Source organism: Aythya fuligula, chromosome 18, assembly GCF_009819795.1.
Source record: "Aythya fuligula isolate bAytFul2 chromosome 18, bAytFul2.pri, whole genome shotgun sequence".
Lineage (NCBI taxonomy): Eukaryota > Metazoa > Chordata > Aves > Anseriformes > Anatidae > Aythya > Aythya fuligula.
Window position 1 is genome coordinate 10,379,732 of NC_045576.1, and position 23,798 is coordinate 10,403,529.

The window sequence follows — 23,798 nt, forward strand, 5'->3', positions numbered from 1 at the left end:
AGCACAGGGTTGACAGAGTAACCTATTAAAGGGGAAGAAAGGCAGTGCTCTAGATACTGTTGTTTTCCAACCCCTTCTGAAGGCTTTTTTTTGCTTTTTCAGCTCCGGGTTGGAAGCCATAATCCCCTAATAACCTACCAGGAGCAACCAGGCTGGAGATGACGGGTGCTTAGCTCAGAGCACAAAGCCTGATAAAGCAGTTAGCACACCTAAACCCGAAGTTTCCTCACGTACCTGTGCAAGAAGCCCCAGCAGCCATTATCTGTAGGCGCACTTCAGTAACCAGAGCGCTCCTCTGTGTGCTGTGGAGCTGCCCTCTGGGAGATACCCTCTAGAAAAACAATAAAAAATAAAGGCAATTAACAGACTGACTTCCTTACCTTTCCCAAGGACGCCAGTAATTTGCTCAATGCTAATAAAACCTGGAACATCTCGACGGAGGACTTGAGCTCCTGCCAAGGAATCGGTTTTTACAAATTAACTCAATAAGCAGCTCGGGGCCGTGCCCGGCACGGGGGGACGTCGCACGACAGCCCCTGGCACCAGCATCTGAGCTGCAGGAACAGCCCAAAATAACCCCCTGGCAGCTGGGGAAGGCGACACAGATGCAGCGTTCAAAGATTATTGCTAGTAAATTGCTCGCTGAAGATAAGAGCACCCAAATTCACAGCGGGTCCCTCCTCAGCAGCCAGCAGGACCTGCGGGATGTGGTGGTGTGGGTACCTGGGCAGGCGCTTCCACCCAGCCCGGCTTCAGCTTCATTCATGCCATCAGGCAGCTTCCTTTAGAGCTAACCATGTGATTTATTTATTTATTTATTTTTTTCCCCCTCAAAAACATTTGGTACTTCCCCCGCAATGAAATCAGAAGCTTTCTGTCAGATAAGAGGCTGGAACAGCTTCCTGCAGTCGGCGAGCATTCCTCCTCTCACTCTTCCTGTGCGTCCCTCAGAACAATGCCAGCTCTCCCAGCACCAGCGAGCGTTCCCTTCGCCTCCCAGCACGGCATTTCGGGCCCATCCTGTGCAAGCATCTCCCCAGGCAGCGCCTCCTTCTGCTTTCAGAAGGCCTCGCTGCAGCTCAACGCAGGCGGCGGTCTGGGAGGTTGGATGGGAGATGGGTCTGGAGATTTATTTTTTTCCACCTTACAGTAGAAGCTGATTTATTTTATTTTATTTTTTTTTCATATTCTGATATTGAAACTCCTCATGCATGTGTTAAACTTGGATCGGAAGAGCTTTTTTTTTTTTTTTTTTCAGGAGTCACTGGGACTGGGTGTGCTTGCAGTTAAGCGTGAGGATTTACAAGGCTGGGGGTATATTCTGTCCTGCTGCCAAGCAGGGTGGACATCAGGGATCTGCCTGGATGATTTACACCGCCTTCCTCTCCCTTGGTTCCTTTTTTCCCCTTTCTGCTTGTCTGTTCTTGCAACTTAGAAAGCGGTATCGGATTCGGGAGCATTTCTGTATATAAGTGAAACTGCAGCCTGGAACCTCGCACAGGGACTTGTGTAGAGGCTTTGACAGAAGGGCTTATAAAGGGAGGTTTGTACTTACAGCTCCTGATTTAGAAGGCTGGGTGGAGAGATGCAGCCTAACAGGGTTTGATCCACGTGGACGTATGTGGGTAGAGAAAAATCTGCCCGGTTGTGTCAGGGACACTTGACTGGAAAAAGAAAAAAAAAAAGGGCAAGAAGTGCCATCTTCTGCCACGGTGCCGTGCCATCAGGAGGGCCGTAATGCTTTCCGGACTGAAATAAGAGCTGCAGAAAGGCTTTTGTTCTTTGCTTTGCTTTATTAGGTGAGGTGTGAGCATGTGTGCGCTCTCAGCAGGTGGCTGGAGGATGAGCTGCAAGTCCGTGCCCTCTGACTTCTGGCACAAACCCCTCCGAGGCTCCCAGCTCCCCTGGGTGCCCAGGAGCTGCTCCGTGTCCTGCACACCTCCACCTGCACGGCTCGGAGCTTCCTGAGCTTCTTGCACACTCAGACACATCACTGAAGGACGGCAGGGTCAAGATGTTGTGGTTTGGGTTGCACGGAGCTGCTCCGGCGCTGGCAGCGCCCAAAGGTGCTGCAGGGTTTGCCTGTGGTCACCCCTCGCTCCTCGTGGGTGCCTGCGTGTTTGCAGGCAGTCGGAGGAAGCTCTGGGTGCCTGGAGGCATTGCCAGCAGAGGGAGCATGAGGGAGGTCCTGCCAGCTGCGCTGTCCAGAGCTGTCGAGTATCACCCTCGATTATTTTGGTACAGAAATAAGCAAACGTGCTCATAAATGAGAAAAAAAAAAAATAAATAGCAAAAGAGGGGTGTCTAATGGGGAAGCACGAAGGCAGGTTGGCGGCAATCCTGACTGCGTCGACAAGGACATTTCTCTGAACCTTCACAAAATCTCCCACCACTAAGGGTAGCTCGGAGAGGGGAGGCTGTGGGGTCTTTCGGTGCTTGTTTCTGCTCAGCATCCACACAGCACGAACAAGGATGTGCTCATGCTAAGCACGTGCTAACATTTAAGCACCATTGCGGTGTGGGAACCATCACAGCAGGAGCCACACACCAAAACTGAGCTTTTAAATCCCCAGCACAGCTGAAATCAGTGGGTACAAACCTTCACCTTCATCTCCTTCATCTTCATCTTCCAGAGCAGCCCGTGTGTCCCTGTTTTCTTCGGGGAGCAGCTGCCCCCGATGAGCACACCTCAAAAAGACCTCACAGGACCCGCTGGGAGAGAAACCCAGCTACACCAAGTGTGTTTAAAAAGCCTGAAAACTAAAACTGGAACTGGAGTGAGACCTTCAGCAAAGTGGTGTTCATGGGCTGGTGGGGAGCGGACCCGTGCCGGACTTTAGGAAATTGTTTTCTGGGGTTTGTACAGAGCAATGGGAAAGTTTTGTTCCTCTGCTGAGTTTTCCAGGGTTAGGAAGAGTAGAGGTGTTGGTGGCTGGGCTGGGGGTGGTGGTTTAATGCATCCTGCTCCCACCCTGGCCACGAGGACATCTGCTTTTATGCTGCACGTAAGAGGCTTGCTGCTAAATGGTGGGGCTGCGCGCGGTCACCCCTGGTGGGGTTTTGGGGTGAAACCTCAGTCATTTAGGGGAAATGCGTGAGTGCAGCCAAGGGTTGCAGGCGTGGGTGAGGTCACCCAGCACCCATATGTGATTGCATGCCGTGATGCATTTTTGGGAAGCACTTGTTTCCCAAGACACAGTGGGAGGCGTCTGTCCGCGTGTCCGTGTGTCCCTGGTGTGCACTGCAGCCCGTGCCCCCTGCTCCGCCGGCAGGTGCTCCTTGGCAGGGAGAAAAGAGAAGCGAAGGTAGCAGCCCCGAAAGCAGCCGTGTCCTCCAGACCCTCCTGCACAAAAGGCCTTTTGTTCCGCGGGTGGATTCCAAGAGCTTTTCTCCCCTTTCGAGTCCAGCAAACTCCCACTGGAAGCAGGCGGCCGAGGTTTTGAAAACAAAGCAGCGACTAAACCAAAAGTCCCTCGGCAAAATCCCCGCGAGGGCTGGAGGCTCTTGACGAACAGCCTCCCCGGCCAGCAGTTCCTGTGGATTTCCTAACTGGAGATAAGCACGCGGGCTCTGCGAGGGGAAGGCAGCGAAGCCAGTGGCCCTTGGCAGGGGGACGATACCGGTGTGATTTACGGCGTAGCGGTGACTCGAGGGAGTGACTCCCTCTGCTGCTCGGCTCCCTGGAGCTCCACACTGTGATTTCTCATGATAACCGGGTGAGAGGAGAGGCCCCGAGGCTCCCAGGCGGGCTCCCGATGGCCTCTGCTGCTCCCCGGGCTCTCCATCACCACCGCATCCTTCCCAGGTCAACAAGGGAGGATGCAGTGGGGACGCGGGAAGCAAAATCCTCTTGGCCATCACTCGGGCACACTCCAAGCTGTTGCCACTTGTACAGCAGGATTGTGGGGTTTGAGGCCATTTGGGGTGGGAGCAGGTTGGTGGCAGAGGATTTCTCCTGCGCGTGGGCTGCATGTGGAGCTGGAGCACTGCATCAGCACCAAAGCAAATCAAATCGATGGATGGAAAAATAGTTAGGCAAAGAAAGATGAAAAGGAAGAAGAGGGTTTGGCCCCTTTGGCATTTCCATCAGACTGCTGGAGATGGGGCGTGTGCAGGCACCAAGTCAAATCTTGCACTTTGGGTTTTTGTGCAGCGTTTTTCTGCAGGTACCTCCCCAGCCCTTGCAGGTGGGCTCAGGCTGGTGCTCGGGGACACCAGGGGGAACGGGCCTGCTGCCCGTGCCCCTGCTGCCCTGTGCCACGTGGGCAGCCTCCTCCGCCGGCTGCCAGCCTCCTGGTCCCGGGGGTGACTCAGAGCCCCGAGCACCAGGCGTGTTTTTGCCTCCGTTCGTTATTGCAGCACAGCCGAGCGCCAGGCGGGGAGGCACACGCACACAAACAAGGCTTGTGCAACCTGCCCACGGCCACGGACGGGGTCATTGGGGACACAAGCGGAGCGTGCACATCCCTGTGCCGGGTCCCTGCCGCCCACCACCCCCTCCTCTTTTTCCGTGGAGGCTCAGGAGGCTGCCGGAGGGCATCGCTGGAGCACCTCGTGCTTCCTCCTTGCATCCCCCTGGGCCATCCCTGCTCTGAGGAGAGCTGGGCAGGGGCAGGGCTCGTGCTGGTGGCAGCTCGGGGCAGTCGGGGTGGGATTGCCCACCAGGAGATGTCCCCAGCTCCTGCTCCCGGTGGGTCTCTCTCCTGCTTGGTGACGTTGCCACCGCCTGCACAGAGGTTGCAAGGAGCCGTGCCCTTTCCCCCAGGCCACCGAAGTTCATGCAGCTGGATGCACACGTGGGATGGGTTCAGCCAAAGTGTTGTAACCGCTTTTATTTATTTATTTATATATATTAAAGCCTCTTGTGCCCTACTCTGAAAGCCGTAGGCAAGCAAACCCCTCCTATCTCCCATCTCCTGCTTGCATTAGCACCTGAAGCATGATGAATTTCGGTCTGGTTTTGCATCGCATCTATTTTCTAAAGAAAAGCAGGACGTCAGGGGAGGACTCTGCCTTGCCTCGTCATGCCTGCAGGTCCCAGCCCAGCCCTGGCAGCAGCTCAGCAGGAAGATCGGGGTGGCCCCGCGCTGCGCCCGGCGCTGCCTGGAGTTCCCTCGCTGTGGCTGGTACAGCTGGCAGAGCTGTCTGTTGTCACCGCCCGATTTCCTCTGAATTGTCAGCCTCAGAAAAGAGCACGTGGCTGCTCTCTGACGGTCTGCGAGCGTGACAGCGGGTGCTGCAGGTCTCCTTTCCTCCCACGGGGGTATTCCTGCAAGCAGGCGCTGCAGCGAGGTGCAAGGAAAACATCGAGGCAGAGACAGGTTGGGAAGGGAACTCCAAGGTGCCAGCAATGGAGAGTCCAGGATGGTGCTGAAGTCCATAAAACAGCTCAGTGAGGTTGCAGCACCCGCTGTGGGGCAGGAAAGATCATCCTAAAGCATCGCAGCCTCTCCCCGTGTGGCCTGGTCTCGATCAAAGTGTCTCTTCTCCGCCGCGCTCAGGTCTGAACTCCTCTAAAATGCAGAGGAGCTCTTATCAGAGGGACCAACAGCCTCTCGTAACCAAAATATGCTGGCAGATAAGGAGAAATCGCATCCCTCTGGCTTCTTCATCGGCCTGGATAAACGCTGCAGACTGCAGCCCGTTTGCAGGCTGCGTGAAGAGAAAAATGGGCAGAGCAGGGGAGATCAGCCCGAGTCAGGAAATTGCCCTCAGAATTGAATTACCGAAACGCAGAGCTTATTGAAAGGCAGAGAAATGGGCTCTGATATTGGCACAGTTGGGTGATGTGTCTGCATGTTTCTGCGCTGCGGGACAAGCAGATTTACCCTGCTGGAGCCCTCGTTGCCAGCCGTGCTGCTGCGCCTTCTGCCAGCGCTTCGCTCGCCGCAAACCGTCCCCTGCTGGACGCAGGCTCAAAGGGCTGACCTGGTGGTGAATGCACCTCGCAGCAGAACCGAAGATCTTTGTCTGTGTAGCTCGGCAGAGCTGACGTCTGGCAGTCACCACAAATTGGGCACGCAGCCCCTTTGCAGCGGGGACGGGCCCCGAGCCACAGCTAACCCCGGCGCGAGCAGGGCACGGCTTTGCGCAACCTCCGCCGCCCGGTTCAGGCGGTGCACCTCCTTGCGACAGCCCTGCTATTTTGGTTTGGGGCCTCTCCTGCGCTGGGTTCATTGCAGGTTGCCGGGCTGAGTCACGGGAGCGAGCGGAGCCTTGCGACAAGGCGGCCCCGGGGCTGGGCGCAGCGGGATGGGACGGGACGGGACGGGGTGGCCGCTGTGCTCCGGTCCCAGCGGTGCTGCACGGTGCTAACGGTGTCCCTGCGCGGGGTCGGGGTAACTGCTGTGCCCACCCCATGGCATGGTGTGCCCCTCTGGGCTTTGGGATCCTCAGGGATTAACCCAGGAGGTGACTGCAGCATCGTCTGCTCGCTTCCAGGTTTCCAGGTGTTGCTTTTCCCGATGGGGACGCAGGGTGCAGGGCTCTCTGTCTCTGTATTTTTACTGCTCGGGCTGACTTTGGGAAGAGGAAATTAACCACCTCTGGGCTGCCGTTCTGAGGTTATCTCCTCGCCAAGGGGAATTTGGGTGATGGGCTGGCTGTGGCTGGGTCTGTGGGGTGTCTGTAGGAGCCGGACACCCTGCACGGCCAGAGCCAGAAAGGAGAGGCAGAGGAAAAGAGCAAGGGCAAAGGACTCGAGCACTCCCTTCAGCCTGCTGGCATTTCCAGTGTTGCTATATTAGATAAGACTAATTGATTGATTTTTTTTTTTTTGGAGAAAAGCACAAGAGGAAAGCAGAAGGTTGGGAGGTCAGAGGAAGCTGGGGCTATCCCATGGTATCTCTGTGCTGTGTTTCGGGCATATCCTGGTGCTGGGTCTTTCTGTATCCATGACAGTCGTAAAAGCACCCCTGCTTTTCCTGCTTCCTGTCCCAAAATACAGTTTGTGTGGAAAAAAAAAAAAAAAAGAATGCTTCAGGAGTGGGGCTGGCGGTGGTGATGATCTGTCCAGACCTGGATGTGCCGAGGGCCCCCGAAGGAGCTGGGAGCTCCAAGGCACCAAATGCAAGGAAGAGGATGGAGCTGGGATCTGGGATCAGGGATCTGGGATCTGTGAGCCAGGAGCTGCTGTAGCCCTATGAGCTCGGCCCCTTCCCCCAGCAGCCCCGTGCTGAGTTGTTAAGGAAACAGATCCCAAGTTTGCCGTTTCCAAGGCGTTACTGCAAGCGGCCACGAGGGAAGATGCAGATGGGAGAGGTGCAGGAGCCGTCCCTGCTGGGCACGGAGCAGCACCACGCTCCCCATCGTGCTGTCTGGCTGCCTCCGGCCCATCCAGGTGCTGATGGAGCCATGGAGGAGCAGCCAGTGGCACTTGGCCAAGCCTACTTATTGCCAGGGCTAAGGAGAGAGCAGCTGAATTATATTTTGAGGAGGCAAAGAAAGCGCAGCATCCACTTCAGCCCTTCCCTTGGCTTTTGATTGAAACTTTAACAGCCTTTAAGAGCCTCTTGCATGCTAAATTCCTTTTTTTGTGGCTCAATGAGGGGTTGGAAAACAGCTTTTCCAGCCCACTTCCATGTCACCGGTGCTTATGTGATCACCTAGCTTTTGTTTTTCTCCAGAAACCGGGGCTTGGCTAAAGCTGTGCATCTACAGATGGGGGGTGGGAGCCCCTCACCCTGCCCGTGTCTCCCTGCTCCAGGCATCTCACCGTGGCTTTGTGCTACTGGGTGCTCCTTTTTGGCTTGATTGGCTTTCAAAAACTTTCAGGAACATCAGACCCCAAATCCTTGAGAAAGCTGGGAATAGTAATGAGCCACTTTTATCTCTCAGAAAAGGGGCAGAAAGAGGCATTTCCCTCCTTTGAAATTTTACCAGCGGACTGCGTGCTAAGGAGAGTTATTTGAAAGAAAGTGTTGCTACACGGCTATTAAACACGGCTTTAATAATAAATTGTGGTGAAGACAGAACTGGTTAATATCCTTTCGCGGAAATAGGAGCTTTTTGTGGCAAGGAACCATTTACTTTGGATTATATCATAAAAAGTTTTTGACTGCAATGAGAAGTCTGGAGACTGGGGAATGGGATTTGCCTTCAGAAGAGAAGGTTTATTTTCTGTTACGGTGTATGTGGACAGCAAATTCCTCTGTCTTCCCTTTCTGTATTATTTTCTGCTGTTTCTTACCCTTCTGTTGTGAAACTTTGAGGTCTCACTTTTCTGATATTGCTATTTAACATTGCTCTAATTGGAAGGGGCCAGCGACAGTAATTCTGCGCGCTCGGGCAGCGGCGGTGGGAAGAGGTTAACAGGCCCACTGGAAGCCGTATTTTCTTCCCCTCCCTCAGGAATTGGGTTTAAGACCTTCACAGGGAAGTATTTAATGTGTTTTCATTAAGTTTTTCTTTTTCCTGCTGCAAGTTTGCTTTCGGACTTCGCTCCCACGGGCATGGGGTGGGTGCTGGGGCAGGGGGGCTCATGCTGTGCCCCCCTGGGGCAGCACCGAGGGCTCCCAAAAGGGGTGAGGGCAGCATTTAGCAACTGCTGTGCTAAAGAAGGTGGATGTAAGTTTGTGCTTAGCATTGCAGAGAGCCCCGGATGTTTTTCCGAATCAGAACTCAGGGCTGGGAGATCTCTATGCCCTGCTCAAAGCCAGTCTATTTTTTTTTCACATTTATTCCTAAAACCTGGCTTTTGAGTCAAGTGTTTGTGAAAGTCTCTGCGTGGAAAATTGCAGGGAAGAGTTTTCAAATGAGCTTTAGCATGCAGGCTCTGAGACCAGCCAGCCACCTGGGGCTGCTTACACGGGACACGACTCCTGATTTCTGGGTGCTGCAGCTGAATTTTCTGGGCTGCAGCTGAATGGCTGGCGTCCCCAAAGGCTTCGGTGCTTCAGCCTTCCTCTGAGTCAGGGACTTCCTCAGTCACCTGCTTCTACCAGATCTGCAGTCTCCAAGAGCTCAGTTTCTCTGTCAGACACGGCTGAGGTCAGCCTGTGGGTTTACACTTACCACCAGGGACGCAGACAGTCGGATAAATACATGTGCGGTGATTTTCTTCAGGAAACAAAGCTAAAAATAATAATGATTCACGAAAACGCTCTGAAAAACACCATCCTACTAGTGGATGGAGCAGGTAACAACCAATTCTGTGTGCTGTTCAGCTGCCTCCACGTTTTGAGCTCCTGCACGGATGACTTTCTGCAGACTGCAGTTCCGCACGGCGTCGTCTTTCGAAAGCGACGTCTGCTGTGGTGAAGTGGAGGCTGTTATTTTGACAGCGAGATGCTTGCTTGGCAGCTGTTGTTGCAGAGTACTGATCTTGGAACTAACATTTTTCATTTTTTTTTTTTTTAAAAAAGAGCCCTGCCTCTGGGGACAAACTACCCCAAGCACCTGGACGCTGCCCCTGGCACGGCTGCTGGAGCCGTGTGGCTGCAGATGTGCTGGGTACCCGGTGCTGTCCCCCTTCCCTGGGTCCCTTGCTGTGACTTTCCCACGTATTGTTTGTTTGGGAGCAGGTCTTGCCTAGGCCACACTGCTTGCTTGCACCCTCCCCGATGTGCGTGCTCAAAGGGATCGGGGTTAGTTTAAATAGGATTTTTTAATTTTCTTTTGCAAACCCGCATGCAAGGAGCAGCTTGGGCACCGGGTGTTTTATTGCCATCCCCACTGCTCGCCCGCCATGGTCCCTCCCTGTCTTTGCAGGACATTTTATTTAATGGGGCTTGTGTCTTGGAGCAACTGCAGAGCCTCAGCTGAGATCCCCCATGCAGCTGGGAGCTGAGCAAGAGCTTCATGCTCTTCATGCTCAGGATGGCTACTGCTTTGTGGCCAGGATGGCTAATACTTAATGCTCAAATGCTCAGGATGGCTAACGCTTCATGCTCAGGATGGCTGATGCTACCTGGCTGTGTGGGCAGGATGGCTGATGCTGCCCACGAGGCACTTGCAGCCCCCGGCCTCAGGAGGCTCGGAGGGAGGAGCAGTTTGCATCCATCAAAACAAAAGGAGCCGAGCCCCTTTGATCTGGTGGAGAGGCCTGAAAACATGTGCTTGCAGCCTGACATTCATTACACAAGCAGCAGAGGGGTAGCAGTGCAGAGGTGACCCATCACACCCTGGCATGGGGAGTGGATCCGCAGGAGGTGCGGGTACTGTGGGCGCATCTCCTCCGTGGTGATTCCCACTCGCGTCCTTCCCCGTGCTCTCCCGAGCCGTGTGCGCTTTGTGCTGCCTCTGTTGCTTTCTTCTGTCTTGAAAAGAAAATCCCAAAGAACGTTAAACTGCGTCTGTGTCTTGGCAGCTCGAATATGCGAGCAGATTGTGCTTCAAAAAAATGGCAAAGTTTCAAAATATTGTATTCTGTGAAGAAGAGACAAGGAAAATAAACTCCCCAAAGTGCAGATTTTATTTCACCAGGAGGCGGAAGGCTCTTAATATTTATTTGGGTTTGGTGTTTTGCTACCTAGTTCTTTTGCTGACACCACTTGTGAACCATGGGAAGATTAAATGCCTCATAATCTATTCTGGTTCATGTTCAAGGCAGGGTCACTTCCAGTTGGTTCCTTTACACCCTCCCAGAGCTCTCGGGTTCCTGAGGTACAGGTACAGCACCCGGTACTGTGCAAGCAAATCCACAAAGGAAAAAAATAGAGTGGAAAAAAAAAAAAAAAAGAGTAAATATCTGCTTGTTTCCCTTTTATTTTGGTGGTTGCGTGCGTATTGTTGCAGCTGTGTGGCTGGATGGATGCTCGATGTGCAGAAGTAGCAGCGTGCCAAGGGATGGCTGGTGAGGGTTAGTAGGAAAAGTTCAGCTCTAGAGTTAAAGAGGCAGGTCCTGCCTCCGTGGGCAGTTCAGCAAATTTCTGTCTTCATTCCCATGTGCAAAAGAAGGATGAAAATGCAGATTTTTGCATGCTTGTGATTGCCTTGTTTGCCTAAACTGCGAGAGGATGCAGACAGGTTTTTGGAGGCAGAGAGGCCGCGGGGACGGCAGACTTAGAGGCTGCCAGGGAAACAGGGGGTTGTTTGCTCGTGCTGCAGGACCTGTGTTTTGGAGATGCTTTTTTTAGCTAAAAGATGACAACATCGAGAACACCGCTACCGATTTAGCATCCTGTTGGATACGAAATGCACGAAATGCACTTGAGGCGGTTTGGGCAAGAAGTGGTACAGGAGGGGCTGCTTCTCAGCTGGGCCTTCTGGAGACCTCTGTGTGCAACTACGAAAAGCAGCAAAAGGGTCAAAGAACAGCTCCCCTAGCTGCAGAAATTACTGCACTTGTTTTTACAATTATTTGTACTTCCGTACAAACCAGCTTCTACCTCTTGGAAAATCTGAGAGCTGTTCCTCATGCTTCTGAGTGGCCCCACTTCTTTTATTTTGCCTCTTCTGTGTTAGACTGGAAGCTCTTTGGAGCAGAGAACTGGCTTTTTTTTGTTTTGTTTTGTTTTGTTTTGTTTTTTGCTTTGTAAGTTTGCAGCTCTGCAAATTTCTAATGACAATAGCGAGCGTGCACAGTGGTTTCCAGTAAATGCTTTTCCCACGAGGTGTCATCAGCTGGGTTGCAGCAGCCTGTCCCATCCCCTGGAATTGCTCTTTGCCAAACGGAGCGAGCACGATCTTGTCTTTTGGAGCAAATGTTAAAAAAAAAAAGAAAAAAGAAATAAAAAAAAAAAAAGGTTGGCAATCTGAGTTGACTAATTGCTTCAAAAAGGTCATTTTCAGTTCTGGGTGCTTGCGCTTTGATCTAGCAGCCCTCCGGCACTGGGATGCGCAGACATCCATCGACCTGGGTTTGTGTCAAGGGGAAAAACAAACCCAAACATGTATAGGTGAAGTTTGAAGGAGAGTGCTGGGAATAAAGAGTAGAGCTCAGGCTTAAAAGAAAGACAGTAATTGATATAAATTGTTAGGCTGAAAATGTTTAAAGCCTAAATTAGACGCCTGTGCCTTTTTTGGGGGACCAGGGATTTTATTACACACTCAACCAGCCAGATGTTTACCTTGGGGTTTTGGTGACATGACTTATGTTTCCAGGTTATTTTATCCATGAATCCAAAACCCCGTGCTGAAATGTGGCTGTATATGTTTAGTCATAAAAAGGTTCTTGTATTTCTCTAGTCTGCCTGGCTCTTACGTCTGCCGGCTTGGACCCCCTTTACAGGAGAGCCTGCATTTGAACTGCTTCAGAGCTTGAGCTGCATCCAGCTCAGCAAGGCTTGGCTGGTCAGTGTGAACAGAAACAAATGGCTTTGAAGCCTGCAGACTTCATTCTGCTGTATTTTTTGCTGGGTTTGCACAACTTTAATGGCCAGGAGGTAAAACGTCAGTTTAAAACAAAATCGGAATCTAGTTCGGGACTTTCGGATTCAACCTGAAAAGGATTTTTAATCCCGCCAGGGTTTGCAGTAGTGTAGCTGGAATGGTTAAAATCTGTCTAAGAAACATTTTAAGGGATCCTACATGGGAAGGGCTGACGAAGGAGAAATACCTTTCTTTTTGCATTTTCACATGGCCTTTTCGCATGCTAGGACTCTTGCCTGTTTTCTGTACCAAGTTGGCAGCCAGACCCTGCAGGTCTAAATGAAGCATTACTGAACAAAGGCACTTTATGTTTTGAACTCTGTGCCCTGAGTCTACACCACCAGCCTGGCCTGGCATTTATGTTAAGTAGGGTCAACAAATATAGACAAGCTGCATTTTGCAAATTAAAACCAAAAAAAAAAAAAAAAAAAAAAAAAAAAGGCCTTTCTTTAATTCTGCCCCTTTCTCGTTTTGCAGGCAAGAAGAGAAACCCTGGGCTGAAAATTCCTAAAGAAGCATTTGAGCAACCACAGACAAGCTCCACGTAAGTCGCCAAACACTGAGGGAGAAGAAAAAGAAAACCACGAGCCCCGGCTGCCTTCCAGTGCCTGTGCTGCTGGGGCCGGGCTGGTCACAGCCAGCAGCCAGGGCTTGTCCTTGCAGGGCAGGATAACGGGAACCCTTCGTGAGGAGAATGGCACCATTTTGGCACCATTGGGGAGGATCAGAGTTGACAGCCCTTGTATTTCTTCCCCTGCTGCACCTCGGGGGTCTCTGTCCATCATGCTCTACCCGTGGTCCGTGTCTTTGATGCTTTGTAATGTGCCCAGGAAAAGGAAAAAAAATCAGGGTGGACACCCCGTTTTAACCCATGTGGCCCTCACATGGGAATAATTTCAGGCTGATCACCCCGTTCCAGAAAGAAATTAGCAACCCCCCAGCTGTTCTCCTCCCTCCCTCCTGCCCCCACAGCCCCAGCTCCATCCTGCTGCCCCTGAGTATTTCGGAGCAGCAGTTGTTGGGTTCACACCGTGCTGATGCCCAAATCTCCCTTTCGGGGTTTAATGGGGCAGGTCAGCGACCCCATACCTTGTGTCCAGCAGAAGAACATGGTACGGGCAATGGTTTTTGGTAAAAACAACCGATTCTGCAGTGCTGGAAATGAGGGGCTCCCTGAGAGCCCCATCCCTGGGCAACCCTGAGCTGACACCTTCCCTGCCCGGGGAGAAAGGGGGAGGATGTGGTGACAGGCTGAGCCCTCCCCGTCTTGTCTTAGCTATTTCTGGAAAGGATTAACGGAAACCAGGTTTTGCTTTTGACCTTTATGCCCACTTAGTCCATATTTCATACGGGCTGACAGAGATTTGGTGCTAGTCACCTCGCTTGCCTTGCCCAACACCAAGCTGCTGAAGGAACAGATCTCTGGGTTCCTGCACAGGGGTTTGGATGTGAGAAATGCCAGCTCCAGCAGGCATTTGCCTTCCTGACCCCTTTTTGGGTTGACTTTGTGGCTCTTGGTTGTATTTATTGATCCTGCAAAGCTAGGAGACCATTAGGCTGCAAGGGCTGCCAGCTTGCTGGTGCAAGGGGATGGACAGGGGTCCTTGGGGGTTGTGAATACCTGTTGAGGGAAAAATTGACCTTTCAGGGAACATTTCACATCTCTTCCCTCTTCTCTCCTGCAGGCCACCCAGGGATCTAGATTCCAAAGCCTGCATCTCTATTGGTGAGGAGGTAAGACTGGGAGTGACGATGAGAAGAAGACCTTTGGGGCCAGGTGCCTGTCCTGTGCTGGCTGCTTCTCCACGCAGGCTGCTCTTGGGATTGCTTCCTTCTTAATTGCAGCCAAAAACGGGGAGGTCGACAAACACCAGCTATTTAAAAAGCACGGCCCATTTCACATGAAACTGGGGGTAGATGCTGGATGCATGGAGGCTGAGAAGATCCAGGCTGGGATTTTGCTTCTCCTGGTTTTTGCGAGCCCTGTGAGCCACCTCCAGCCCTGGAGAGCCAAGTGCTGGCTGCTGGTGGTGCTCCTCCAGCACGGGTTGTCCCCAGAGCACTGGCGGGCAGCTGGCTGTGACCTGCTGCTTGTCCCCACCCTCTCCAATGTGCCCCCAGGGGCTTGCCCTTTGCTTCCCATCACACCGGGGGCTCCTTCAAGTATTCCACTTCGGAGAGCCCTGCCCTGCCTGAGGTGCAACTAATCCCCTGGAAATATCCGTTACAAAGCGAGGGGATTACTAGCGTGAGATTTTACTCTCCTTTGCAGTTGCTCTGCTGATTTAAAGCCTTCATCCAAAGTATTTCCCTTCGCTAATACCGAAGGCCTTCTCAAGAGCCTGACTCAGGGTAGATCTTCCTGTCCTGGAAGCAAATCCTTCTGACAGCATGGAAACCAGTCCACCTGATGCTATAAAAACATAGCAGGAGAAAAACAAAACCGAGGGCAGCTATTTTGATAGGAGAAAACGGCACAGCAGCATTCATAAAAAACACTTTAAAGCTGGGTAATAAATTTATTAGGTGCAAAAGATAGACCTCGGTGTCAGCAAGTTAATTTATGAAGTGAAATACTAATGCAGTGGCGTTTTATGCTGTCTATCTTTGGATGCTTTTCTTTCATTTGGGATTTTGTATTTTCCCTGGCATGGAGCAGGGGCTGGAAGGTGGAAAGAGTGCGAGATGCCTCTGGAGCAAAATGGTGCAGCACCAAGGCAGAGCCACCGCCTGCTGCTAGAGCAAATCCAAGAAAATCACTTCTCCCCTGCAGTTCCAGGGGTGAGGAAAGTCCAGGTGCTCCAAAACAGCTCCGTGCACGGAGGCAGAGAGCCCGTGTTGGACGGTGCAGAGAGGCACTCTTGTAAAACACAGAGCTTGGTCTTTTTTATGGATGTGGCTATCTCGGAGAGACTGATGTGTCAGGGCTTGAATGTCCCGTGGGCCCATTGCTTACTTGTCCGGCCAAGTTCCTTTAGGATGCGCTCCCCTTTTCCACCTTCCTCCACTCACCCCAATCCCTGGAGAACGCCACTTTCCCCTTCTCCCTTTAAACTTCGCTGCTAATTTTATGGGTTGCCCTGAGAGAGCCAAAGTGCCTCCTTGGAGAGGGTCCCGCAGAACAGTAGCAGCAGTGTCAGAGATGCTTAAATCATGCAAAAAAATGTTCGCGAGGGCTCCTTTAGCAGGCAGCGGAGCCTGGGCGCACAGTAACGCAGTGTATGGCCCCCGTGTGTTGCAGCCCCCCCGGCCGGCACGGGCCAGGCTGCAGGATTTTTCTGCTGTGCAGGCAAAAAAACGGTGTGGGATTATGCACCGTGAATCAGTTCATTATAAGCCGCTTCTTTCTGGAGGATGATTGACTGATGTGGTTGCGCGTTCAGCAAACAGAATGGCCGGTTTTAGTAGCAAAGGCATGTTTTAAAGATCCAAAAATAATAATAAGCAAAAAATAGAGCTGCTGCACAATATCGTGCAATGAAGGGAGAAGGGGCAGGTTAAAATGCAGGGCTGCAAACAAAGTAATCCTTTGTGTAAGGCCAGGAGAAAGAGATCTCCAGTGCTAGACGAAATAAATCCTTCGTAGCTTAAAAATGGGGCGCACTCAGTATTTGGCTGATCTTCAGGGATGCAGAAATCAGATTTTATGGGCCTAAAGAAAAATTGGTGATACTTCCATGATTGGGGGAGGAGAAGGATGGAAGGAAACAAACAAAAAAAGAAAGAAAGAAGGGAAACTGAAGGTGATTCTCTGGGGTGAGGCTGCTGGGGTGCTCTCCATCCCAACTTGTGGTGAGGCTGAGGGGTGGCTGGGTGCAGGTGGCTGCAGCACCCTGCTGAGGAGCACCCTCCCTGCACCCATCCTGCTCAGGGTGCTCTCAGGGGGATGAATTCGTGTGCTCAGCGGGGTTGGATGTGGGTTAGATTTGGGGTGTGTTTTACACCTTGCATCTACCTTTTTCCTGATGGGTTCCTCCCTGCAGAACTTTGAGGTGAAAGCCGATGACCTGGAGCCCATCTCCGAGCTGGGACGAGGTGCGTACGGGGTGGTGGAGAAGATGCGGCACATGCCTAGCGGGCAGATCATGGCAGTGAAGGTAGAGTGAGCCTCCCGAGCCGCTTTCTGTGTGTTCGTTGTGTGTGGACGCCCTCTGCGCCCTCGTCCCTGCGCATCTCTAATCTTGCTTGTTCTCACGCATGCCTTTGCTGAGATCCGCTTCTTTCCAAGTGGAATCCTCTTTCTGCACAGGGGCAAGGAATGCTGAAGAGGATTTGGGCCCTGTTGAACAAAGAGAAGGGATTTGTTCAAAAAGTGGGATGCTCAGTGTGTTTCCTGCATCGTGGTGTATACAAGCATATTGTTCTTCTATGTCTGCGACATGCCTGGTTTTCCTAGCATTTTAAGGGTTATATGCCATAATTTTTTAAATATACATTTTTTTTTTTTTCTAGCATTGATCTATCCTCCATTCAGGGCTCTGCACAGTAACTGTAATTATAAAGAGGACTGCACTGTAAATTCAATTGCATAAGATCGTTTTCTTCAACTTGGACTTTTTAAATCTCTTTGGAACACAGATTTATTTTTTTTTTTTCACATTTTGTCTGCTGCAGTGGGGTCTTGATTCACGACAGGTTTGTAGATGCTATTATGAAAAGTTTTCATAACAGCAGCTTTGACTCATAAGCTTGCAGCTTAAGGAAATAGTCATGGGAAAATTTGTACCTTGGGAAAGGCCAATTTTTACAGGGCTGAATTTTAGCTCAAATTTCCTTTCAGAATAAGAAAAAAAAAAAAAAAAAAAAAAAAAAAAACAAAACAAAACAAAAAAACATGCAGAGCTGGAAGCCAAGAGCAAACTGAAGGGAAATTCTTAGCTCCTCTGTTATGGCTGGACCTTGCTGTGGATGCTGGGATGTGTCTCAGGGCCTCCACGCTCTGCATTTTGTCTTCTTGTTTGCCAAACTGCAAAAGACCTCTCTGAATATGATGTGAAGGGGGTGCAGCAGGCACATTCGGGCTTTTACTTGCATCTGCAGTGCTGAACGGTGTAACTCCATCACTTACTGACCTCGGGTGTCTTTGGCCAAAGAGCCTGGATATGTGCGTGCCCCATCTTGGGTTGTGCTTTGCCTGTTTGTTGGGCTTCCCAGCTGAGGGGCTGCAGGTATGTCACATAAATGACATCTCTTCCTTGGGAGACTGGGAAATGTGCACTTTCCAAAGCCATGAGGTGCACGTGGTGTCAGGCTGCAGGGATGGAGCCTTCTCTCCTGACCAAAGTTGCTGATGTGCATAGATGGATGCTGCAGCTCCAGGAGCTGTGGGTTCTCAGCAGCCTAGAATTTGGTTCCCAGCTCCTTTCTGAGATCCCAAGCCCCAGTGACTTTTGGCTGTTGTAAAAAAAAAGTGGCATTTACCAAGCAAAATCCCCTGCAGTTCGGGCTAAGGTCAAAAAACCTCTTCATCCACTGTGGCCTTCTGTGGCACTGGGGTGCCTGCCCTTGGGATGTGCCCATGACAAATAAGGGTGAGAAAAGGTAACTCAGGGGGTGTGAAAAAAGATAAAGGCACGATTTCAGGACATGCTGGGCAGCACGGCACCGCTGCAATGGGTCCCTGCATCAGCAGCATGCCAGCAGCTGTGCTGACAGCCAACGCTAAACTGCTTTGTGTTCCAGCGCATCCGAGCCACAGTCAACAGCCAGGAGCAGAAAAGGTTACTGATGGACCTGGATATCTCCATGAGGACGGTAGATTGCCCCTTCACCGTCACCTTTTACGGGGCACTTTTCCGAGAGGTACGGCATCCCAGAGACCGGCTGCACTGCCCTGGGGGGCTGGATCCCCTCCCAGGCTCCGTATTCCCCGGCCTCCCTCTGAATCCAAGGGTTTAATCTAGATATGAGGCACAGTAGAATTCGAATTTGCTCAATCCTGGCCTAAGGGGCTGCCATGTGCAGTTATTTCGTGGTGAGGGAGGAGTGGCACGCTGCCAGGTGAGGAAGAGCTGAGAGCATCCGAGCCCCTGTGCTGGGATGCTGGGGCTTGGTGGTGATGGGGGTGGCTGCGTGCCGAGGACACCAGCTCACAGCCTGGTCCCTTTGTGTTAATATTGTCCTGACTTGCGATGAGAAAGCCACATGGAGGAAAAATGTGGAAAGCTCTGGAGAGCAAGGTTTATTGAAGAGGTTTAAGCACAGCCCTGCAGAGCTGAACTTTTCCTGGCTGAGCATTTGCTGAGGGACCTGAGCACGTAGGAACCTCCGTCCTGATAACTTTCAGGACTTCTAAGTCACTGGGACTTTGCTTTGGGATGAGACAGCAGAAAATGCACTCTAAGTGGTAGGGAAGGTGAACAACACTCCGGCTGGGGAGGAGAGAAAGAGAAAGCCCAGCAGAGTTTTGCTGAATAACTTTTACGAGACAGGGAAGAAGCAAACCGGCCAGCAAAGGGCAAGTGCCAAAGAAGGCGTTTGTACATGAAAGGCAAGGATGGTCCGTTCCAGTGGGCAGATGTTTGCTTTTTGTATCCTCCAGGGAGACGTGTGGATCTGCATGGAGCTGATGGATACCTCACTGGACAAATTCTACAAACACGTTATTGACAAAGGCCTGACGATTCCTGAGGACATCTTAGGGAAAATAGCCGTCTCTGTGAGTACTAGCGGGGCGAGGGGGGAAGGAAAAGGGTTTGTTTTTTTTAAGCCAAGTCCTGTGTGACCCAGCTTCCCAGCAGTATTTGTGCGAGGAAGAGCATGGTCCACAGGCCAGCCCATGTGGACATTCCTAGGTGGCTTCTAGATTTTGGTTTGGGGTGATGTTATTTATAAGCCATAAATACCTCCAGATGTGCCTGTACACCCTGTAATGGAGAGGTGGCACCTTCTTAGATGTGGGGAGGTCCCTGCAGCTCCTTTGCCTTCTCAATTGGGTCCTGGTACCCTTGCAGATCTCTGGGGACCCTCTGTCACCTCAGGGTGCAGGATGCACGTAGTTCCTTCCCTCTGAGCAGGTCCATGAGGATGGGGGGTGAAGCCAGATAGCGTTCCCTCCCCGTTGTGGTGCTGCCAGCTGTGATTCACTCTAGTTTTGTTCTTTCAGATCGTAAAAGCACTAGAACATCTACACAGTAAGCTCTCCGTCATCCACAGAGGTAAGAGCCAGGCACGCAGCCGTGGCCATGCCGGTGTCTGTCCGTCCCATGCTCCGGCATTTTTCCCTTTTTGCATCTCAGATATGCCATGAACACACTTGGAAAAACAAATTGCAGTGTTGCTGCTTAGTACCTTTATTTCTAAAGGGTCGTTTTGAATTTTTTAAGAGGATGAAAAAGCCCTCTCCAGGGTGTTGCTGCAGGGGGAAGGAGTGTCCGAAGGGAACGGAGTTCAGCTCCAGCAGGCGGTCATGTGCTGTAGGTCCTGCACGTGGCTGGGGACTGAGTTCCTGCCTTCTGTGTCATTTGCAGTGGGTGGAAAATGCTGCTCAGCTTCTGAATTTCTGTTTGCTTCTTTGATTTCCACTGAAAATTGTCTTATTTCAAGATAATAACAGATGGGTGAGGATCTCAGATACCTGAAGCACTTGATTGCAAAGCGCTGATTAAAGAGTAGATGTTAATGAGCTGTAAACCACCCAGCGCTAAAGAGCAAGACTCAAAAACAGCTTCTGGTCTCCCTCAGACGGTGTTTCAACGCTTATAATTAATCTTTTATCACACGTAGGTAGATGGCCTTCTTGCAGAAGTGACCTCTTATTTCTGGGTGTCAACAGGGGAAGGATTGCTCCCTTTTGAGGCTCAGTCCTCAGATGAGAGAAGGGTGGCCTGTGTCGGGCATTTAAAAAGCTCAGCAAATGGTCTTTGTGCTGACATTTCATCTGGGAGTAGCCTAGCCAGGAAGCCCCTGCATGCTCTGGCAGCTATCACTTTTGACTTCTTTCTGTACCTTAATTTCCCTTGCTGATGGTGATTATAACCGCCTTCATGAGAATGATGCAAATGCGAATGCACCAGGGATTATAAGGCCGTGATGGGAAGCAGATAAATCTGGCAGTAATAAATAGATGAGACACTGGACTGATTTCCATAAGGTGTGGAGCACCCACACGCCTGCTGCTGCTCTCATTGCCTTCAAGCTCGGTATCCTTAAAATTAGAGGCCACTTCTGAAATCTTGATCCTTGTCTCAGTTTCCTGCTCCCTCCTTCCACTGCAATCCTCACTGTTCTTCACCCTTTCCTGCCCACCTCTTATCCTTTTCCCCATGTTTTTTCCCCTTGTGCTGGCAAGACAGCAGCTTCAGCTGGGGACTCACTGGTACTTCAGGCTCTCACAGATGTCCCCTGGAGATGGCCCGGCTTTGCCAAGCTGTGCCCCGTGAGCACTCTGATGGCCGTGGCTATCCCCAGCACACTAGGACACGGTGGCTACATGCAGGGCTCCCTCCCACCCCCCAAATCAACGAGGGGAACCTGGAAGTGAAGGAACACTTGCAGGACATAGGACAGGCCCACGAGGCAGTCACCTGAACTTGCAATAGCCACAACCAGCTAAGATTCTGTCCTATATGAAGCACCGGGGTTTGCACGGGCACCTTTGGTGCCCTCTGCTGATAGGAAGCTCTTTGGCTTTTTTTGGCTTGGCCCATGCATGACAGTGACTGTGGTATGTGTTCCTTCTTGCAGATGTAAAGCCCTCTAACGTGTTGATCAATACACAGGGGCAGGTGAAAATGTGCGATTTTGGAATTAGCGGTTACCTCGTTGACTCGGTTGCTAAAACCATGGATGCGGGATGCAAACCCTACATGGCTGTAAGTTGAGCCGCCGAGAAGCTGCTTGTGAAAGCTGCTGCAGGGCAGCCAGAGGAACATGAGCCTGGGTGTCGGGTCATCCTAAAGGGGGAAGGATCAGCCACCAGCATGTCCCGGGGCCTCATTTTGTAAGACGTATCCCTGAAGTTACTTGTAAAGGGGTAGAGGGAGGAGAAGGATCTCACGGGTCAAATCAGGTCTTGTGAGCATGGCTTTCTGCTGCCTTATCTCCTCCCCATGACCTTGGGAAAGGCTTTGTAATTACTCCGTGTTGAACTTTTGCTGTTTGCCCTGTGGGGACACCAGTGCTTTTCTTTTGGGAGAAAAACACTCCTTTGGATTTTCTTTTTGTGAAGTAGTCGCATGGGGTGAACGCGGTCCTGGAGAGTTGAGGCTTGTCACCTCCCTTCGTGTCTGATGTGCTGGGTCAGCTGCACCACCCCAAACCCGATGCACGTGCCATCTCCTTCTGGTGACCCATTTCACTCTGCCCTTACTGGCAAGGATGTAGGCTTGCTCTGATGCCAAGATGGTCAAGTGAAGGAGCTGGCAGTGTGGGCTAAGTGGCTCTGACCCGTGAAAGACCCCTCAGAGGTTGGTGAGCCCTGGGTGCAGGCATCACGCTGAGTCCATCCCTGGTCCTTAACTGCCCTTGTGTCTCTTCACAGCCTGAAAGAATTAACCCGGAGCTGAACCAGAAGGGGTACAGCGTCAAATCTGATATCTGGAGCCTGGGGATCACGATGGTAGGGCAATCTGGGGGCTGGCAGTGTGGTTGGGGTGTTGGGTGTGGTTTGTGGATTCGTTTTCCTCCCCCTAGCCCCCTGGCACTGGTGGCACTGGTTTTCTGGGAAGGTGTCAGGGCTGGAAGGGGCACACGGCGAATCCACAAGGTACCAGTGAGCACATTGTGGGGTCAAGGAGAAGGCAGACGGAGCTGCTTTGCTGGCTTTGATGTGTTGGCGTGGCAGGGCAGGTCTCCAAGGATGTCCCACCCTTGGGACACCCCTGAGGCTCTGTCTGTGGCTGTCCCGGGGACTGCCACCCTGCTGGGGACAGCCCTGCTGTGGTGGCCACAGGCTGCCGGGAGATGGCAGCATGGGCTAAGGCGAAGGCGTCCGGCACTGTGTCTGTCTGTGGAGCAGGTTGGATTTCAAACCTGAAAAAACATCCCGGCAAATCGCACTTAGCACAGTCCCCATCAGAGGAGGGGGCATCGGCGGCATCTCCTGCACACCAGGAGAAGCAGTGTTCAGGGGGAATCCGTCTCCTTGCCATTTTATAGCACAGTGACCCTATGCAATACGTGTTTTTTAAACTTCTAGCCTCTCCCCAGTGATGTCCAACAGGAGGGCAGGAGGGAGGATTGGATGTGGAGGCTGCCAGGTGTCCTCAGGCCTGCCCCGTTTGCTGGGGGAGGTTAAACACAAAAGGTTTCCTGCAAGACACTGTGGCCTGGTGGGGTGAGGATATTCCACGTGTTTGTGCAGGACCCAAAAAAACACATGTGTGGGTGGTTAAACAGGCTGCCAAAATCCCGTGGGGTGGCAGGATGAGCCACAGGGTGTCTGTCCCCTGGGACTGAGGCATGGGTGCTGTCTCCCCAGATCGAGCTGGCCATCCTGCGCTTTCCCTACGACTCCTGGGGGACGCCCTTCCAGCAGCTCAAGCAGGTGGTGGAGGAGCCGTCGCCGCAGCTGCCAGCAGACAAGTTTTCATCGGAGTTCGTCGATTTTACCTCGCAATGGTAAACCTCCCCCCGTCCCTGCTGCCCCAGCCCTGCTGGACCTGGCCCTTCTGGCCCTGGCCATCTGAGGATGAGGAGGACAGGTGCTGGTGGCCTCCCATATCACTGTCCCCATCCCCACCATTGTCCCTCAGGGACATGGTATTTGTGAAGTAACCACCCCTCAAGGGCAATAGATGGGGTGGTCAGCGATGGCTGGCTTTCTCTGCTTGAGACCCAGACTCAGTGATTTTGGGGATGTACAGGAAGAAGGGATTAAGAAGGATATCTCAGCCAGTCCCCCCATATGAATATCATGTACTGTTTGTGGCAGGGTGGGGAAGCTGAGCAGGGTCCAGGAATGGCCACATCCTCCAGCAACCTTGCCCTGAGCAGCCCCTCGTGCCACCCTGCTCCTGGGGGACGCAGCTCTGAGGGCAGGCCCGGTGCTGAGCTCGCCCCGCGATGGCCCCGACTGTGGCTGTCCCGCTGCCGGGCCCTGCGGCTGCTGCTCCGCTCTCGCTGGGACTCGGAGCTGGAAGCAGCGGGAGGATTTGGCTGCGTCGTAGGAAAAGGGTTGGAGCAGATGCGCGCTGTCTGGAGGCTGGGAGTGCTGCATGAAAGCGCAGGCTCTCCCAGCACCCGAGGAGACTCGCAGCTGCCCTCATCATATGGTTCAAAGAGAGCTGGCAGCGGCCCCGCGGCTCCTGACTGCTTCTCCCTCCAGCTTCCCTGGAAACCGCCTGGGAGGCGTTTTTATTTTCCAGGCGCTGCAGTGCCATCCGCGGCTTGCCAAGTTGGCAGGTGGCTGGTGGTTTGCAGGGTAGCCAAGAAAGGACGGCAGATCGACAAATACAGAAATGTGAGACTGTTCCCGAGCTGCCAGTGTCAGGGCCTGGAGTCCGGCCGGCTCTGCTGTGACCCACGAAGGGGATTATCAGCCACTCCTG

General features: G+C 52.2%; 1 protein-coding gene across 2 annotated transcripts in view; it reads left to right on the forward strand.

Moving 5' to 3' along the window:
* Positions 1–23,798, forward strand: part of MAP2K6 (mitogen-activated protein kinase kinase 6) — a 54,126-nt gene that overhangs the window by 7,698 nt on the left and 22,630 nt on the right. For both annotated transcript variants that reach the window (XM_032199582.1, XM_032199580.1), the window contains exons 2-10: positions 12,787–12,853; positions 13,995–14,043; positions 16,293–16,406; positions 17,992–18,111; positions 18,851–18,967; positions 19,415–19,466; positions 20,995–21,122; positions 21,791–21,868; positions 22,730–22,869. In XM_032199582.1, the coding sequence (XP_032055473.1) occupies positions 12,787–12,853; positions 13,995–14,043; positions 16,293–16,406; positions 17,992–18,111; positions 18,851–18,967; positions 19,415–19,466; positions 20,995–21,122; positions 21,791–21,868; positions 22,730–22,869 (865 nt within the window). The remainder of the gene's footprint in view (positions 1–12,786; positions 12,854–13,994; positions 14,044–16,292; positions 16,407–17,991; positions 18,112–18,850; positions 18,968–19,414; positions 19,467–20,994; positions 21,123–21,790; positions 21,869–22,729; positions 22,870–23,798) is intronic.